The following is a 20,284-nucleotide window of genomic DNA, read 5'->3' as shown; positions in this document are numbered from 1 at the left end:
TCTGTGTTCTATTAAGGGGAAAAAAAGAAGCAAGACCGATGGTTGAGGGCCATTAATCTGGTTTCATGGCTCTTTGGTTGTAACTTGTGGCTTGAAAAATACATATCCTAAATAAACTGATAAGCAATAAAAAATGTATATGACAAAATATTTTATAAAAATAGAAGTAGAAAAGTTTTTAATTAGAACAGAGTTATTTTCTTTAGGGTCCTAGAAATGGTGGCGAGAATCTATAACATGTTGCTTCCGAGTTCAGCTTAATTGAGCACTGACTCCCCCAGAGAGTTTCTGATTGACTGTCCTCTCTTTATTGCTGTGAGGGATGTAAAAATTAACAGGCTATTCCCATAGCTAGTCTATATGCAAATTTTTGACAAATAATAAGGAGATTATTTAAAAAATAAGTATTTAAAGAAATTGAAGTTATTTCATATTTTTTGCATCCATATGCACATTTGTACTAGAAGAGAATGCATGCTCAGTTCTGCACCCCCTTCCATTGTTCTATAAGAATCTAGACAACAGTCCTTTTTCTCAGTTGTTATCCAGTGTTGGGAAACCCCGGAGAGCATTCATACATTTGCCTGTGTAGGCATTGGGACAGTTTCCAAAGTCAGAATAGATAATACCTTTGCCCACTTGCTTAGCTTTGTCAACATGACTGTCCAGTTATGTGGAAATAGCCGGAAATTATACCTTAATGATCATCTACACAGAAATCAACTGCTATCCTTGAGTTAGGTGGTTTAAACACCAGTATAGCTCATACTTAACTATGTTTTTTGTATATCTTAAATTTTACTTTCATTTCTAAGGAGCATACTGTATTTAAAATCTCACAGCATTCCATAAACCTTTCAGCAAGAATCTGTACAGAGCACTGACATGCTGTTTTGATTATATCTCAGATCATCCATTTAAGAAGGCAGAGAAGTTGTTTCAGCAGATTTCCTGCAGGCATGTCTGATTACTGGGGTTCCATTGTTTTAGTAAGATAAATGGAAAACTTAGGTCTTCATAAAATAAGGGCTGGAGGGAGAAATTTAGCAATGAATTGTCTTAAGAAGCAAAGAGTTCCCATCCCTAGAAATGTTTAGTTATAGACTTGGTGATTGCTGCTGGAGACATTTTAGAAAGGATAGTGATGCAGGATTGTAAGGCTTACAGGCTTGTAAGGTCTTATCCAATTGGGACATTATATGAGTTTAGAGTATGTGGAAAGATGGATATATCAGGCTTGAGGGTCTATTGAATGACATACACATGGGCTGGCACCCATATAAGACTGGCACCAAATGTTCTGTTATTACTGGTGTAGGTTGGGTTCAACATGACAGCAACTTTGAAAAAGCTTGTGCTGAATTTAATCTTCAGCTTAAAAATTTGAGTCACTGTTCTTCAGCGTATACTTCCTTTTTGTGGGATATCAAACTCTGGATTTGAAATTTGGTTGTTAAAATTTAAAGCCTGAAAAGTCCACATAGTGTCAGACATGAAATTCTTCAAAGAATTTCTAATGATTCTTAATCATTTTGAGATCACGATCCTTTCAGACACCACCCAGAAAAGTGCTCGTTGAACTTTATAGGCTCAGAGGAGTCACCTCAGATTAACAATTTTTGTAAGGAAAAATGTATCCTCTCCAAATTCTCATATTCTCACTTCTTATGGATTGCCAGCACATACCAATTAGTCCTCCAGTTATTCTCATGAGATATTGAATCTCTTTGCACAGATTAAACACATTAACAGAAGTAATACCCTCTCCTAACCAAGAATAACTGTGTATTATGTTTCCATTGAAAATCATTTCAGAATTGAAAAGGGGTTTATAAAGCATAAAAGCAATAGAAGAAATCACAAAGTAAAAAGGCTAGTGGATGGTTCATAAAAATGAAAAGCTGTTCATCAAAGAACACCAAAAACAAGATTTAAAGGAAAATGAGAACTTCGGGGGAAATAATTGCAATAAACATTTAGTATATAAATGGCTTTTAGAAATCAGCAAGAAAAACAATGAAAACCCATTACCAATGATGTTGACTCTTGGTTCTTGAGTTTGGCAAAGAAAGAATTCAGAACCAAGAACTTTACTGCAAGAGGAAGTTTATTTAGCATGCAAAGCAAAAGTATACTTGAAGAAAAGAATTGAGTGAGATGTTCAGAGAGCTGCCTTAGTCTTTTAGAAAGAAAGTCACAGAGGAAGAAGACATGAGCCAGCTGGGCTGTGTGGACACAGGAAACAAGTTACAGAGCCAAAAGAAGGGCCCTTGGAGACAGGTTCAGGGGGTTAGCCTGGGACAAGCTTTTAATACATTGATTCATCAAAATGAGTGTATGGGTCAGGGTCATGGTCTCTACTGATTGGTTGGCACAAGGGTAGGGGGTCATTGGTTATTGCACCTGGTCCTGATGCCAGTCATGGCATCGCTTCATCTGGCTTTGCTGTTTTTCTGGGCCTGGAGCTGAAACACACCTGAGGCCTAGATGCCATCTTTAGTTTGACAAAACTCTTTCTCTGTGGAATAAAGACCCGAGGCTTTATTCCTAAGGTTATTTAATGCTAACTAGAAAGAACCTCATTGTCCTGAGAGCTTAATGCTTAAGGGAATGGTCATTCATGGGAGAAGAAGGCAGGTGAGTCAGGGTGCTGGATGAAGCTAGTTTAAATCAGCTGTCTGTTTCAGGCCCTTCTTTTGCCTCCACAACTTGTTTCCTGTGTCCATGTAGTCCAACTGTTACAGAAAAACCGGACCAGAACCAAACAGCGCTCTGAGAGTTTGGAGTTACACTTTATTCACCGCGGTGGACCTAGGGAAATGAATCCAAATCTAAGCAAAGCTACAAGCAGAACTTCCCTTTTTATAGAAGAGCCAGCCCTTTGTGTGCTTGCTGGTGGCGGCCTTGAAAACTATACAGTTCTATCCAATTAAAAAATGCACCTGGCATGGCATTGGGTGTATCTAGTCTCTGGCCTACAAGGTCAGACAGCTAAGTTTATCTCCCCCATTATTCAAGCAGGCTAGAAAGCAAAGTTACTTTTTCAGAGTAAGAGGCTGTCCCAAGAATAGCAGAGAATTCCAAACAGTAGTTTTACAGAATAGGGGTTTTCCTTCACACAACTAGCTCACTTTTTCTGCCTCTGTGACTTTCTTTCTAAAAGGCTAAGGCAGTTCTCTAAGCATCCCGCTCAATTCTTTTCCTTGAATGTACTCGCTTTACATGCTAAATAAACTTCCTCTTGTACTAGAGTTCTTGGTTCTGAATTCTTCCTTTGAAAATCAGCTGTCTCCACTTGCCAAGGAATTTTCCTAGCTTCTTACTATCCTTCCTCAAACCAATGTAATAAATGGCCAAAGTGTATGAAAATACTGTTCTTTCTACAGCCGTTATTGAGTGATTGCAATGCGGCAGACATGAAGCGTCTTGTAACAAGCATCCCTGTCATCAAGGAGCTTAATTCATAATCAGGGAAATACAAATAGCCAATTAACACCTGAAAAATACCTAATTTTACTTCATAATCAAAATTATTTTTCACAAAATCATTGAGAAACAACGTTGGCCATTCTTTTTAGTAGAGATGAAAAATAATACTGAATATTCCTGAGGATTTGGAAACAGATGCTCTTTTGCAGATAGGAAGTTCCATGGTGACAACTTTTTAGAAAGTATTTTTGCAACACATATTAAGAGTTTTCAAAAATGGGTATTCTTTGATCTATTTATTTTTCTTCTAAGAATCTGCTCCAAAAAAAGTAGTTAAAAACTCAGACAAATAGTTACTTACATACAAAGTCCATTGCAGTATTAATCATAACCTCAAAAAACTGGGAATAACCTCAATTCTATTTATAAATATATATCATGGTCAAAACTGTATTAAAATATCGTATCTACTTATAAGAAAATTAATAGAGAAAACATTGTGATTTTCATTTTTGTTTTTTATTTCCAAATTTTCTACTTATATTGTTTTCTAATGACATGTTATGATGCAATATTAGCAATAATTAGCTCAGGCTGCTGAATTTGAGATGATTTTAATTTTTTTTCTAAAGCAGAGTACTTGTTTTTTAAGTTTTCTATACTGAGCATTTTTTATATCTTTTATGCATTAAGAGAAAAAAGCCACTGTCTAAAAACACATCTTGACTGTAAGAATATATTTAAATTATTTTTCAAACGCCCATCAAATTATAATAATTCAACTGAAGCAAGAAAAAATTTATTCATGTAGAGAAAACACCCAGTAGAATCAGCTGTCTTTAGAACCTTTTGCTATTTCTTGATAACATCTATGATATTTTGAATCATTGAAAAAGAAGACAGTATTTTCCACTCGATATCTAATATAATTATATAATTTTGAAAAGGTTATTCTTTGCACTTTCAAATGTTCTTAAAATGCAGTAAGCATTTTTGAAGTTTAGACATGAGTTCATAGAGGTGAAAGCTTTAAGTACTTGCATCATTTATTAAATATTGTTCTCATAGATTTGCAGTAAGGCATTTGAAACCACATTAAATATTTTAATCTCCATTAATTATAATTTTCCACATTAAATCTTGAGGAGTGCAAATCAGTTGCCTTCTAGAAACCCCAGCTAACACCTAACTAAGGGCAAAATGTCTGTAAGTATTTTAATACACTAGTGATATGCCAGTGCTTTATTATTACATTCAGAATAAGCAAATGAAAAGAAGTTTAAAGAAATCTATAAGGCATCTCAAACAGAAAGTCTTTTCATAGCTTATATAAGAAATCTTCCTACTTGTTAATACCTAGATATATATCTTTCCACACCCATGTATTACTATGACTATTTATAAATATAAATATGAATATATATACATAACATGTGCACACAGACACACACTCCAACATTCCTTCAAATATTCTTTGTCTCCTTTTCTTTCTCATTATTTTATTCATTTATTTAATCAATTGAATGTTTCCTGAATACCTATTATGTGATAGATACTTAAGTACCACCAGTACCAAGATGAGTCAGATACATTCTGGGTTTGTGGAACTTACAACCTAGTGGGTAAGACAAGTACACATATGCTATTATTGGTTAAGCTATGACAGAGCCACAAAGTAATATGTATATGTACCAAGAAGGGGATGACTAATTTTGGTTTGCTGGGGTTGGGAGTGTGAAGAAATAACATTTAAATTGGGCCTATAGAGCAGGAATTTGTTAGATGGAAGGGACAAGGGTATTCTAGGTGGCAGAAATGGCACTAAAAAAGCATGGATTTGTGAATGTACTAGTATACCTCATGTGTAGGACTGACACAATTGTAGGGTAAACAGAGGGGAATGGCCACTGGTTTTCAATTTGAAGGGCTTTGCACGCCAGGCTATATTTAAATCTCAGCTGCAGTGGCCTGAGGCATAACTATTATCAAGCCCTTCAAGGCCAAGGATCCTTTGGTTACCTCTCTGATCCAGTTGTCCAGAGCTTTCCCGTTGGGTGTGCAAATAAGGCTAGCTCTGTGCAGAAGGCAACCCTCCATTCCTGCTGAAGAAGTGCTTTGCCGCCCAAGCCCATTTGTCGCTTCAGGTGCTTGATTCTCTCAGAATTAAATATTAAACAACATTCAGAGGGCTTTCACAAGACCTCCTCATTTGCAATGACTAGGACACCCAAGCTCTGTTAAGCAGTGAACACCTACTCTGGCTGGCAACTGGGTCAAAAGGTTAATTACTCTCCAATAGCCCCATTTTTTCTCTTTTCATTTGCTCTTTCACCCCTTGAGAGACTTTAATCGAGTTTGAAATTTCCCTACGACTGAGCTACTGTGGTGTTAAAAATAAGTTAGCCCTTTGCCTGTCTCCTGGGCACCTATGATCTCAGGCGTCATTAGCGTCTCTCTCTTTCTAAGTTAATTACATTCCGTGTGAGCTTGAGTTTTCAAATCCATCTGCTTTCTCCATATCTGTAGATAGTTTATTTATAGCTACTCTTTTAAATAGAAAAGCAATTGAACAACAGTTTTCTCATACTTTAAATATTTTGAGTTTGAAGCAATTGCCATTTCTTTTAGAATGAAATCGGTGGGAGAGAATTTATTTCTCAGCTGCTTTGTGTCTAAGCCCTGCAGAAAAAACTGTCCAATACAGCTAAGGTATGTGTCTGTTCGTCTCTTCTCTAAGCACCTATCACAACTTATAATTATATACTCACTTATGTGTTAACATTTTGATGCTAACTGGACTGTAAACTCCATAAGGGCAGGAAAGTGTTTTCATCAATCCATATCTAGAATATGCTAGGTGCTCAATAAATATTTATAGAATGAAGAAAGAAAGGAGTGAAGATTTATAATAACTGATATTTTAGGTGCTTTCAACTTCTTCTAATCACTAAGGACTATTTTATTATTTTTTACTCTCCCGGTTGCTATTTTATGCAGAATGAATTGCCTCAAAGTTTACGGCTTAAAATAGCAATTTATTATTTTCTGTAATTCTGTGGATCGGTTGGATGGCTCCAGTGTTGCTTTCACCTGGGTGCCTCACATGACTAAATGCTGGATAGTCAGCTGGGCCGAAAGGTCCAAAATGGTCTCATTCACATGACTGGCAGTTGGTGTTGGCTGCCAGCTGGGGTGCCTCAGTTCTCCACGTGGCCTCTCATTCTCCAGTAGGTCAGACTGGCTTTCTTACATAATGTCTCAGTGCAAGATTCCAGGAGGGCAAAGGTGGAGGCTTGCAAGACTCTTAGGCCTAGACTTTGGAATGTACACAATGTCACTTCTGCCACAATGTATGGGTCAAAGGAAGACACAAGGTCAGCTTAGATCCAAGGGATGGGGGCATGAACTCTACTTCTCAATAGGAGGGACTGCAAAATATTGTGCCTATGGTTTTCAATCTGTTAAGTATTTTTAAGTGATAATAGTGAAGATCCTGGGGGATGATACTAAAAGTACTAAGTATTACACTAGCTAAGCAGTGCTCTAAGTGCCGTAAGTGTTTACATCTCACACAAAAACTATGAAGTGGATGATATCATCATCCTCAATTTATAGATTAGAACTGAGAGAACATTTAAAGAACTTGCTCAAAGTCTTGCAGCTAGCTAGTAAGTAGCAATTTTGGGGATGCAAACACAGGTCGACTCGCTTTATGGCCTGTAGTTTTCCTCTCCCTCCCTTCTCTGTACTCTTTATGCAGTACTTAATCCCTGCTGTCTGTACTATGCTTTTACAACTCAATTTGGTGAAGAGTGTTGTCAGTATTGTGTTTTTCTCTCTCAATTCTGTGATGTGCATTTTCCCACATGCTAGCTTTTCTGAAACTAAGGTACATCTTATTAATAATGTGAATGTTTAATGTTGTACTTTTGTTTCCCAAAGGAAATCTTTATTATTTGTTCAGGAGAAACTATATTAAGGAACTATGAAATCTTTTAGTTTCTTAGGAATAGAAGCTACAAGCCAGAAGTGAATTAATATACGAACAATTTTTATTCATTGATTTATATTAATCAATCAAAATTTCAATGGGCACCTAAAATTGACTAAGCATAGAGGAGGGGTACAGTTATGATTTATGTAATAACAAATACCCAAATATTAAGTAGATATGTGAAACTGATCTTTAACTTCTCTTGAAAGTAAACATGTAGCCATGTCATGGGCAAACACACAAGAATCTCTGTCAAACCACCTCTGAAAGTCTGTATGTATATGGTCATGCATATCCTATCTAATAAAGGGGGAATATGCTAATTGACCCTCACACTGTCGCAAAGATGGTGGATGAATTTTCATACACCAGGCCTCTAGTAAAAGCTATAAAAAGGCACAAAAATAAATTTAATAGTCACCTGTAAAAAATTTGCACTTTGATTAAATTTTTTATAACTCTTAATAAATACAAATTAAAATATTTCACTGACCAATTTATATATTGGAATTATTTGAGGCCTATTGGAAATGCTATTAGAAAAATGTCTATCGGTTTAAAACCACTTAAGTCTTTATAATAACAATGTTTTCTTATTAAAAAAGACAATGGAGGTAAAAGCTTCAATTGCTCTTCAGTTATCAGGTGATAACACCAGTGCTGGGTCTTCAGAAGTCGGTTAATCACTGGACCCTGTCTGTTGCACCTTAGAGAAGTGAGCATGAAGGCCCTTGGAATGATGGCCACGACACAGCTTTTGATCAAAATGATAAAGGAACATCCAGCCTCTGGGTAGCTCTCCAGATCTCAGTTACAGAACTAAAACACCTCAGATGTGACCTGCTTGTAGTTTTCACATTGTTTACACAACCTTTCATCCAGATATGCATTTAGGTCTACTTTGTTTCAAAGAACCCTCTAAAATACCTAGAGCCAATAACATTGGGTTGAAAGTCAAGAGTCCCAACAATATATAAAAATGGAGATTAGATGAAAAAAGTTGGTCTCTGTGGCTCTTATATTAAGGGCTGATGAAAAATCAGTTTCAGATGTCCTTGGAGCAAGCAGGTTTATGTATTTAGATGTAGGAGGTGGGTTTACAGATTTCATTCACACAAAAAATAAAAAGCTTTACCTTTGACAAGAATACAGGCTTTAAAAGCATTTTTTTCTTTCCTTACTATATCAAAGTGCATGTTTTACAAACCAAAAGAGGAAAAGATAGATACATATAACATATGTGAACACCCAAAAATTTAAGAGCTAATTACTTTTGTACCCTTGAACAAACATGTACTGTAACTCAAAAATTATATAACTAAGTATATGTTAACATCCTGAAGAATATCTTTGTTAAAATGGAGATACCGGTGTCTATAATTTGTAGGCATGAGAACAATGCTAAATGCAAAAGAATATGCTTAAAACTATCAACTAATATTTTGCAGAGTTTCTTTCCTTGTGGGGCTGTAGAAAAAAGCAACCCCCATATTCAAAATTATTTAGTGGTTTCCTCCTTAATGATAGGTACAGGTTGCCAAGGTAATGCAATAAAAAGACAAAAATAGGCAGACCTGGATTTCAGCCCAGCTCTTATGTAGTTGTGCAGCATTAGGCCTATCACTTAACCTTTCTGAGCTTAGTAAACTGAGGCAATACTTACTTCACAGGTTTGTTACATGTAATCTTATACATGGTAACTGTTATGCTAACAGGTAAAACTGAGTGTTGAAGACATTCGATTGTACCACATGAAATTGACATTTTTGTAGATAAAAAATGGCCAAATTTAAGTCTTCATTATAAGGTCATTCCCCCCCGCCCCGCCCAAACCTCAAGGGCACTGTTACAGTGAGACCAAAGTATTGATGGCAAACTGAGATTCCTTGGTGAGTTTTTAGTCGACGATCATGGACGGCCACTTTTATCAGTGAGTAGTTTATAACATGCTGAAATAACACACATAACCATGGAGTTGGGTATCTTAGACTGTTCCATTCCCTACTCTCAAGTGCAGATACATATTTCATATCTTACTAAAGTTAGCATATTACACTCATTGCATTGAATGGTTACCCTTCTGTTCCATGCTACTAAGAGTCACCGTTTGCCCTTCTAATAATACCAATAACTTAGACAAGCCCGTCGAGGTGATTGATGATCTATGCACTCTCCTAAAAGCTTGATTTCAAGGTGTTTTCCATGTTGTGGCTTTCCCTCTCAATCACTCTCCTTCGCAGTCCAGGCAGGCGTTTCTGGAAGTTTCCACTCAGCAGGATGTAGAGAAAAGGGTTAATGCTGCTGCTGGCATAGCTGAGACAGATGGAGAGGTAATAGGTCACATAGAAAGCCAGCGTGGGCTGCTGCATCTGTAAGTTCACCAGCTGGATGACGTGATAGGGGGCAGCACTTAGGACGAAGACTGCTACCAGCACCAGTACCATCTTTGTCAGCTTCGTGACCCTCTGCCTTGGGACACAGGGATTGTAACTGCAAAGGCAACGTTAGGATAGAACGTAAAAAAACCCCTAGAAACTGCAGGGCAATGGGTCCTAGAGCTTTTTGGACAGTAGAGAATGGATGCAGGGCGATATGAAGCTCCTTTTTATTATTATTATTTATTCAGAGCATTGTAAAAAGGTTTTTTCATTCCTGTTAAAATTTTCCCAAAGCTGGAAGATTTTAAGAAACAAAATAAATAACATACTATTGCATTAAAGCCCAAAGTATCAAATACACGAGTTCATACTGATATAAATATATGATTGAATAAAATGAGAAAGAACAGCTGTCAGTGTCTTAATATTCCATTTTAACTTTCCCACCACCTCAACTCCCTGTGATACATTTAGGAACTATTTCCCCCCTATAACTGTGGCTGCTTTCCTTTCCCATTCTAAATAGACCACCCTTGAAGAATGTAAAATTTCCAAAGAATTTCAAGAACTTCTAAGTGGGGAAAAAAATGTCGTGGGCCAGTAGACCATTTAAACCTTTGGTACCAAGGTTTGCCACAAATTTTGACCAATGGTGAATACATTGCTCACCTATTCTTTTTAAAAAACCTTTATAGTGTCATATGTGGTAGGTGTGTGGAACCCAGGAATCCTGTCTTTTCAAAACATACAACAATCTAGTCTAAGAATAAATTTTAATATTTTTTTAACCCAACATGTTTTATAAAAACACTGACTTATGCATTTAAACAAATTGTTATGTACAGTTTCAAGTAGAGAATAATTTATATTTATTCATGTGGTTTTAGAGACAAGTATCTTTAAAGGTTTACCCCTAGTTTATTGTCTTTATATAAGTCTTTATTTTTCTTTAGTTCTAATTAACATTGTCCTAAGTATTCAAATACTAATGAGATATTTTTATAAATTAAAAAATGAAAACAAAAATTTGAAGTTATACACATCATCTAGTATACTTACATATGTACACAAGTCTGTAAAATGTACAAGACATTTAAATAACACTGTTGATGACAAATATAAAATTATTCTTTAAATAGAATCTTGAGTTCTGCTTACACTTTTTAATGAAAATATTACCTCAATAATTTCAACATTTATCACTGACAGACCCTCAAATATCTGATCCAGAACATGTCTTATTTTCAGAAAATGCCTCATATAGACATTAACGCCTATATATCTAAGTATAGTATGTGTTAAGTGATGGCTGTTTAAATTTCTGTTGTAGACGCCTTAGGATCTCTGCATTGTTCTTTTTTTTAACATACAAGATATTTTATTAACATATTATTAATATCTATGATAAAATAAAGTAGTCTTACAGGATCTCAAATTCAAAACTTTGAAAATTTGAAAAGCCGTTTTTTGGGGAAAATAATATTGAGAGGAACATGCAGAAAGTTTATATCATATCATCTTGATTACCCACTTTTAGGAACAAAACTAAATTAAGTATGCTCTTGTGTATTTCTGAAGGAGGACTATTTTAGTCTTAACCTTTTATTAGAAACAATGAAAATCAGGAAGAAAAAATAAATAAAACAGCTCCTTGGAGTACATTAGAACGAGGACTCAGATTCCAAGTACTTAATGGCAAGAGTTTAGCAAAATTTATTATTGTACTTATTCATAATGTTGATATTTTTAGCAATCAAAACAGAAACAAAAGAAGAATAAAGGCAGAAATAGAAGATACAGTGAAAAGGGTAGTATTCAACAGCTTTAGAGAATCCATGCATTGTTCTTTTAATAAATCAAGAGAAATAAGGCAAACACTTACCATCCAGCATCCTTATTCTGTTGATACATCTTCCAAGTATAGCATAAAATTAAAATATAGCACACCAAAATCAAAGGCAAAGGGAAAAAAAAAGTTGTTATCGTCAAATAAAGTGTGTACCTGTGAAATGAGAGAGAGAGAAGACATGCCTGTTACATTCACAATGCTAGGCACTGGCGTTTACAGTTAATGAGGCATGATTCTCTGATTTTTCAGGGCCCAGGAGAAAAGTCCTTGGGAGAAAGAATTAAGCATCTTTGGGTGCTTTCCTCATTGTTCATTGACACTGATGCTTATCTTTCCAGCAGCCAAGGCCAGCACTACTGAGTATGGAATGGGTAAGGATACTTATTATTATTATTATTATTATTATTATTATTATTATATTTAGTGTTATTAGCAACAAGAGGCAATAGCAGATAGCATTTACTATATATTAGGCCGTGATCTGAGTGCTTTAGATATTTTAACCCACTGAATCTCTACAATGGCATTATTATCCACATTTTACAGAAGAAGAAACTAAGGCACAGAGGGGGTTTGCTCAAGGTTAGCCAGCTAGTAAGTGGCAGAGGGGGGATTTGAACCCAGATGGACACTTGAGCTGTATAGCCCATCCTTGTAGCCAAGGACTGAGACGGCCTCTCAAAGGGCCTATTGTAAAATCGCCAGTCTTTTCCTCAGTGCTTTGCCACGGGGAGGTCTCAGGCAAGCCAATTCCAGTTTAGCACAGATGCCAGGTGTTGGTGAAGGAAGGCAGCACAGGCTGGGTGGGTGTGGACAGAGGCAGAGAAAAGCAGAGAGGAGAGAGAGAGAAAGAGGGAGAGAGGGAGAGAGAGAGAGAGAGAGAGAGAGAGAGAACGAACCTGGGACCAGAGGGACTCTGAGGTAGCACAGAAATTCCATTTCACTGTAAGGATTTAATTCTAGGAGAAACAACAGAGGCCAAAAACTCAGAATATCCTTTATGATAACCAACCAAAAATAGAAGCAGCAGCTGTCAGTGCAAAATAATTAATATTTTGTATTTCTTTGACACAGACCGAAGTCCTGTAGCCAGATAGTGAGCCTCAGGTTGTGCTCTTCTTTTAGAGAGGTTGAAGTCCATATTAACCTGCCAATGCCTGTGATTAAGTATCATTTCACCTTTAGACTGGCTGATAGTTTCTGTCTGTGTGTGCAGCCAATGCTGGTGGGAGAAATAACAGATAATCAATCCCATCAGTGTTGCACTCCTCGGGAGCTTGCTGTTACTGGATTTGTGGCCTTGCAGACCCCCTAATTTCAGCCCTCTTGGGTTATGTCTATGCCCAAGCAACCCATCTGTTTAAAAGTGGTGGATGGGAAATGGTAAGAATTCCTTTTTTCTTACTGCAGTGTAGTATTCCATTGTGTAGATGTACCACAGTTTTCTAATACACTCATCTGCTGATGGGCACTTAGGCTGTTTCCAAATCTTACTATGGTAAATTGTGCTGTTATGAACATAGGGGTGCATATATCCTTTCTGATTGGTGTTTCTGGTTTCTTGGGATACATTCATAGAAGTGGGATCACTGGGTCAAATGGGAGTTCCATTTTTAGTTTTTTGAGGAAACTCCATACTGTTCTCCACAGTGGCTGCACTAGTCTGCATTCCCACCAGCAGTGCACAAGTGTTCCTTTTTCTCCGCATCCTCGCCAGCTGTCATTTCTTGATGATAGCCATTCTGACAGGTGTGAGATGGTACCACATTGTCATTTTGATTTACATCTCATGGATGATTAGTGAGTTTGAGCATGTTTTCATATGTCTCTTGGCCTTCCTTATGTCCTCTTTCAAAAAGTATTTATTTAGGTCCATTGCCCATTTTTTTTTGATTGGGTTCTTTATCTTCCTTCTGTTAAGTTGTATAAGTTCCCTGTAAATGTTGGAGATTAAACCCTTATCAGTGATAACATTGGCAAACATGTTCTCCCATGCAGTGGGCTTTCTTGTTGTTTTGTTGATGGTTTCTTTCGCTGTACAGAAGCTTTTTATTTTGATATAATCCCATTTGTTTATTTTCTCTTTAGTTTCCATTGCCCGAGGAGCTGTATTGGTAAAGATATTGCTTCGGCATATGTTTGAGATTTTGCTGCCTGTGGATCCCTCTAATATTTTTATGGTTTCCCATCTTATGTTTATCCATTTTGAGTTTATTTTTGTGTATGGTGTAAGTTGGTGGTCTAGTTTCATTTTTTTTGCATGTATCTGTCCAATTTTCCCAACACCATTTATTGAAGAGACTGTCTTGACTCCATTGTATATTCTTGCCTCCTTTGTCAAATATTAATTGAGCATAGTGGTTTGGGTCAATTTCTGGGTTCTCTATTCTATTCTATTGGTCTATATGTCTCTTCTTGTGCCAGTACCAGGCAGTTTTGACAACAGTGGCTTTGTAATACAGCTTGATATCTGGTATTGAGATCCCTCCTACTTTGTTCTTCTTTCTCAGGATTGCTGCAGCTATTCGGGGTCTTTTTTTATTCCAGATGAATTTTTGAAGAGTTCGTTCTAGGTCTGTGAAATATGCTGTTGGTATTTTAATGGAGGAGTGCATTGAATCTATAGATTGCTTTGGGTAGTATGCACATTTTAATGATGTTGATTCTACCAATCCATGAACACGGTATGTTCTTCCATCTATCTCTTTTTTCAGTGACCTGTAGTTTTCTGAGTACAGGTCTTTTACCGCCTTAATTAAGTTTATTCCTAGGTATTTTAATTGTTTTGGTGTGATGGTAAATGGGATTGTTTTTTAAATCTCTCTTTCTGTAAGTTCACTATTGGTGTATAAAAATGCCATAGATTTCTTGGCATTAATTTTTTATCCTGCTACATTGCTGAATTCATTTATTAAGTCTAATAATTTTTTGATGGAGTCTTTAGGGTTTTCTATGTACAGTATCATGTCATCTGTGAATAATGGCAATTTTACATCTTATTTTCCAATTTGGATACCTTTTATTTCTTCTTCTTGTCTAATTGCTATGGTTAGCACTTCCAGTACTATGTAGAACAGGAGTGGTGAAAGTGGGCATTCCTATCTCATTCCTGTTCTTAGGTGAAATTGTTTTAGTTTTTGCCCATTGAGTATAATGTTAGCTGTAGATTTGTCATATAAGGCTTTTATTATGTTGAGGTATGATCCCTCTATTCCCATTTTGATGAGGGTCTTTATCAAGAAAGGTTGTTGGATGGAACTGGAGGGCATGATGCTAAGCGAAATATGCCAATCAGAGAAAGATAAGTATCACATGATCTTAGTCATTTGTGGAATATAATGAACAACATAAACTGATGAACAAAAACAGATCCAGAGACAAAGAAGCATCCATCAGACCATCAAACCTCAGAGGGAAGGTAGGGGAGGGGGTAAGGCAAGAGATCAACCAAAGGACTTGTATGCATGCATATGGGCATGGCCAATGGACATAGACACCAGGGGGTTGAGGGCATGAATGGGGGAGTGGGGGGCAATAGGGGGATAAGGACTCACATATGTAATATCTTAATCAAGAAAGAAAAAAAAGAATAAAGTTTAGGATTTCTCTGAGAACTAGGGGAGTTCTATTTGCTTCTGTGAATAGTAAAGCCAGTTTAAAAATTGCATATGTGTTGGACTCCAGAGGTATCTGTCAACAGTAAAACAGGATAATCCTCTGGGGAATATTTACATTTTCAAATAAGAAGCAAAGGAAGAAGACAATTAACCAAACTCACTAAGTACTTCAAGTGAATTGTATGTGATAGTGGCCCATAGCTAGAACAACTATTTGAACATCAGGGGTTGTTCCAGCTCATATCTCCAATTACATCAACATGCAAAACTGGCTTATAATGTTTTACAAAATAAAATTCCTCACCTGCAAAAAGAAAAAAAAAAAAAGTGGTGGACGGGAAAAGGAACCCGCCATATTGACTTGAGATAGTGTATGGATGTATATAAAATGCACCTAGCACAGTATCTTGTACTTAGTAAGTGATCAAAAAATGTTTAGTCATAGACTTCAATGCTATGTTAAAAATTTCAAATAGAAATTTTTTTGACTAACTTTTTCTTTTCAAATTAAAACGTAAGAAATGCCTGTGTTGGTGTCTGCATTAGTTATATACAGCAGTTGTAACACATTACCCCAAACTGGGTCGCTTAAAAAGACAGAAATGTATTGTCTTACAGAAGTGGAGGCCAAGAGTCTGAGATCAAGGTGTCAGCAGGGCTGGTTCCTTTTGGAGGCTCTGAGGGAAAATCTGCTCCCTGCCTCTCGCCCGGCCTCTGGTGGGTTCTGGCAATCCTTGGGGTTCCTTGACTTGTAGACACATTCCCCCAATCTCTGTCTCTGTGTTCACAGATGTTCTTTTTCTCTGTGTATCTTCAAATCTTCCTATCCTTATCAGGACACCAATCATTGGCTAGGGGGCCCACCTTAATTCAGTTTGACCTCATCTTCACTTGACATATCTACAAGGACCCTACTTCTAAATAAGGTCACATTCATAGATGCTGAGGGCAATATATCTTTTGGGGGGGGGGACACAACTCAACCAAACTCCAGCTGCATATTAATAAGGTTTGCATCTCAGGAACTGAGACCCTTTTTGAAATTCTGTCCCTCCCTTGATCGCTGTGTTTTTGCTGTGTCTGGCTGCCAGGGATCTTTAAAATCCATATTTAGATATATTTGTGCCCACTGAAGTTACATGATTAAACTCAAAATCTTTTTCTAAAGGTTACCCTCTCCTAGAAATCAGACGATCAACTTGATTATGGAAGGCAGGCAACTAAGTGGGGAGACTGTCGGGGAGAGGATCCCCAAGGACACGGCATGCAGACAGCGAGGCTGAAGCACTTCATAACTTAATTCAACTCCATTTTTCTTACGTTGTAACAACCTACCGGAGCACATCGTCAGGGGATGCTAAATCAAAAGCACAACTCTCCACGCCGTCTTCAAACGTGATGACCTTTGAGTAGAGCCAGACAGGCAACGCCAGGATAAAGGAAGCTGCCCAGAGGCCCAAATTGATGCGGATGGTCTTGTACCTCGTTCTCCAACTTGTAAGTCGAAATGGTTGGACGAGAGCCAAGTACCTGCAAAGCCAGTTAAAAAGGGTTTGGGAATAATCAATAAAAGCACTGAGCTCCAACAATGAATGGTTCATGACAAGAGTAAATTATTAGTATTATCATTCTCCCTGAAGCATACCGCTATCAGGGTAAAAGAAAGCTAAAGTATTTTTTAAGAGCTGGCTGGTACCTATACAGAAAACAACTCTTGACCCTACAAGTCTGAATAGACCACTCTCTGAAATAGCTGTCACTTCCACAAACACACTGACGAGGGTAAAATTCTGCCCTGCAAACTCTCTCTTTACAAAGGTGCTTTCCTTGTAGATGAGGCTCCGTAAAACTTGGTCTCTGAACAGGGATTTTCTCCGGGAGGCAGGGGCCCTCTGCCCCGTAGGATTGACTGATGTAGAGGCAGGAAGAGGGAAGTGCACTGGCTGGAGGGAGAGGTTCGGGCCATGGGACAGGCATTTTGCTCAGATAGCTTTTCAGGAGAGTCCCCAGGCACTTTGGGGGTTTAGTTCAGATAAATTACAGCAAGGATAAACAAAATGACTAGTGTAGACAATTGCACATTCCTCAGGGAACTTAGGCTGCAGGCTAGAGGGGGAAATGGGCTCATTTTATGGAGAAGTCTTTTTCTTCTTTCTTTTCTTTTTTCCATTTTTGATCCAGAAAAAAAGGGTAATCATTAATCAAACTTGAAATCCTGATATATCAAACATATTTAGTTCTCTAGCAAATCCAAGAAGAATTTTTAAGAGTCAACTAAAAGCTAAAGGATGAAAAAAAGTGTTCAGACCTGGACACTTTAAAGGTATTTAAAAAAGCAGAGTTTTGCTGGGGGTAGAGGTTGTAGTGTAAGAGGTTCACAGAAGAGGTACAATTAAAGGAAAAGCCAATACTCTCCTTATTCAGAGTACAGTGTATCAAGCAGGTTTTATTATCTCCAAGAACGGTGTTGTGATTGGGAAGGCCTGTACTTTAGGTTGCTTTTCTGCAGTGGCCTGCCCTGTGCAGGGCCCTCTCTCTAGTGTTGGAACCCTGGCAAGCTGGCCAGGCTTCACTCAAGGCACTGCCAGCATTGGCTGGCATCAGATGAATTATCCAGACCTACACAGTACATTGACTGAAAAATGTGATGTTAATTATGACTTGAGAAATACACTCTATATTTGGAGAATTATTTTGCAGAAAAGCAGCAAGATATAAAAAATGCATCAAACATTACTATTACTATTCATGTCTGAATAATAATCCAGCCTTGCCATTGCTTTGTTCATCCATCGGAAGAACTACTCATAACTTCCCCACCTCAAGGGCCCACTTGGACAAGCAAAAGGGTCAGAGCTCAGGAAGAAGTCCCGGATGGACCCAGGAAATTTAACACAGCCCTCAAGACTGATGGTCATTCATTCATCAATGTTTTTTGAGCCCCCACTTGCCAGGCACTGTTACACGGACACTTGGGCTATATCATTGATCAAACCTGCATTTGTGGAATTTATATTTGAGGGGTAGGGGGAAGCTAGACAATAAACAACAACAACAGCAACAACACACACACACACACACACACACACTAAATTAGACTATGTGATTTATTTGGAGCAAAGGAGATCAGAGCAAGGGGGATCAAGTGTGCTAGAATTGGGTTGGGTGGGATGAATGTGGATCGAGATTTTAGGTGGGTTGCTCTCTGAGACAATTCCTGTTGTGTGTGTTACTGTTGTTTTTTAGGACTTGCTTCTGATTGGGGAAGACCTGATGTGGAAGTCTTGGCATCTAGATGATGCAGGGCTCATCCTGGCTTGCATATTTCTGAAAGAGGTCAGATGGTGAGATAATTATAAGCCACCTGCCAACTTTAGAGACAGCCTGGGTCTGAACTGGGCTCCACCACTCATTGGCCCCGTAAGTACTCACCATCACTCTCATCTTCTCAAATAACATTAGCTTACATGGTTGGTGATATGGCTGTGGCACACTCCAGAGCACAGGAGGATACATTGCTAATGATGTAAAATGGCAGCATTTGCATTAACCAGGCATAATGATGAGTGTAAAAGATGGTCTTCCTGGTACTGGGATATTTCTTATATCTGTGTAGGAGTCCATATCTACTCCACTGATTCCATTAGGCTGCTAGGTAATAGAAAGAGTGTGTGAGACTTTGAACATACAGGAAATAGCCCTGACAGGGAGTGAGGAGACCCACTTCAGTTCTCAGCTCTTTCATGGACTCCCTCTGTGTCCTTCGCAAATATCCTCACTTCTTGGGCCCTCAGCTTCCTTATTGCAAGAATCATGGGGGCATTCATTCTAGTTTGCAACTTTCCATGATTTTGAAATCCTTTTATATTGTAGTGAGTTGTAAATAAAACTGAGGTCAAAAAGAATGATTGGAAAAAAGATTTTAGTGTTTTAAGCTTTCCATTAAAATAGACTTCTGTGAAAATGGGAACAAACATTCTTATGTAATCAGTTCCACAATAAGGAAGAGAAGCCTTGCTGTTATAAACCAGCTCTGATGTTGCTTAAAGTACGAAGCACAGGCACCTCTGAATTATGTTAGATATTTCAGAGTCTCTTCACTTACCTGTCCACACTCATTACAGTCATGATGGCACTACAGGCAAACTGGTTGCAGGTATCCAGGGATGTAATGATGGTGCAGAGAGGCCCCCCAAATACCCACTCCCCTCCCCGGGCCCACTGGTGAATAAGAAAGGGCATTCCGACGATGTGGACCAGATCAGCCACAGCCAGGTTGCAGATGTAAATGTCAGGAATAGTTTTTTTCCTTGACCTGAAAGAAATGGACGGAAACTGAAGACTGACATCCAAAGTATGCACCTTCTTCAATGTATGTCACCTGTTACAAATTTTCAATGGCCAAAATGGATTTTAAGAGTTAAAGGGGAACTTAGACAAGTGTACATATAAATGCCTAGTATATTTAAACAGTTTGAACTATATGCCTGAGACCTAACTGCAGTGGTTTAAAAATGTGTCTGTACATTCTTAGATATTGCTTCCAAAGCATGGAGCCTAATTCCCTCTTTTTGAGTGTGGTTGCACTTAGTAACTCATTTTTAACAAATAGTATATGGTGGAAATGACAGTGTGTGACATTTGAAAATTAGGACATAAAAGCTTTGTGGAGTTTTCTCCTTGCTCTCTTTTGGATCATTTTCTCTGGGGAAGCCAGCTGCCATCTTGTGAGAATACTCAAGTAACTCTACGGAGAGGTCCACCTGGAGAGGAACTGAGGCCTCCTGCAACAACCAGCACCAACTAGCCCGGTGCGTGAGTGGGCTGCCTTGAAAGTTGATACTCCAGCCCCAGCCAAGATGACTGTTGCCCTAGAGCAGTGGTCGGCAAACTCATTAGTCAACAGAGCCAAATATCAACAGTACAACGACTGAAATGTCTTTTGAGAGCCAAATTTTTTAAACTTAAACTATATAGGTAGGTACATTGTTATTAACTTAATTAGGGTACTCCTAAG

The 20,284-nt window shown here is 37.8% G+C and overlaps 1 protein-coding gene across 1 annotated transcript in view; it reads right to left on the bottom strand.

Moving 5' to 3' along the window:
* Positions 1-9,594: 9,594 nt before the first annotated feature.
* MCHR2 (melanin-concentrating hormone receptor 2) overlaps positions 9,595-20,284 on the bottom strand; it is a 12,637-nt gene continuing 1,947 nt past the window's right edge. The window contains exons 2-5 of the mRNA XM_005883807.2: positions 19,373-19,582; positions 16,603-16,797; positions 11,684-11,803; positions 9,595-9,913 (exon numbers count right to left, since the gene is read on the bottom strand). Of these exons, the coding sequence (XP_005883869.1) occupies positions 9,598-9,913; positions 11,684-11,803; positions 16,603-16,797; positions 19,373-19,582 (841 nt within the window). The 3' untranslated portion in view covers positions 9,595-9,597. The remainder of the gene's footprint in view (positions 9,914-11,683; positions 11,804-16,602; positions 16,798-19,372; positions 19,583-20,284) is intronic.

The sequence above is a fragment of the Myotis brandtii genome, unplaced genomic scaffold (assembly GCF_000412655.1).
Source record: "Myotis brandtii unplaced genomic scaffold, ASM41265v1 scaffold8, whole genome shotgun sequence".
In the NCBI taxonomy this organism is placed as follows: Eukaryota; Metazoa; Chordata; class Mammalia; order Chiroptera; family Vespertilionidae; genus Myotis; species Myotis brandtii.
Note: the sequence above shows the minus strand (reverse complement) of the source record. Positions and strands in the feature narration are given on the sequence as shown.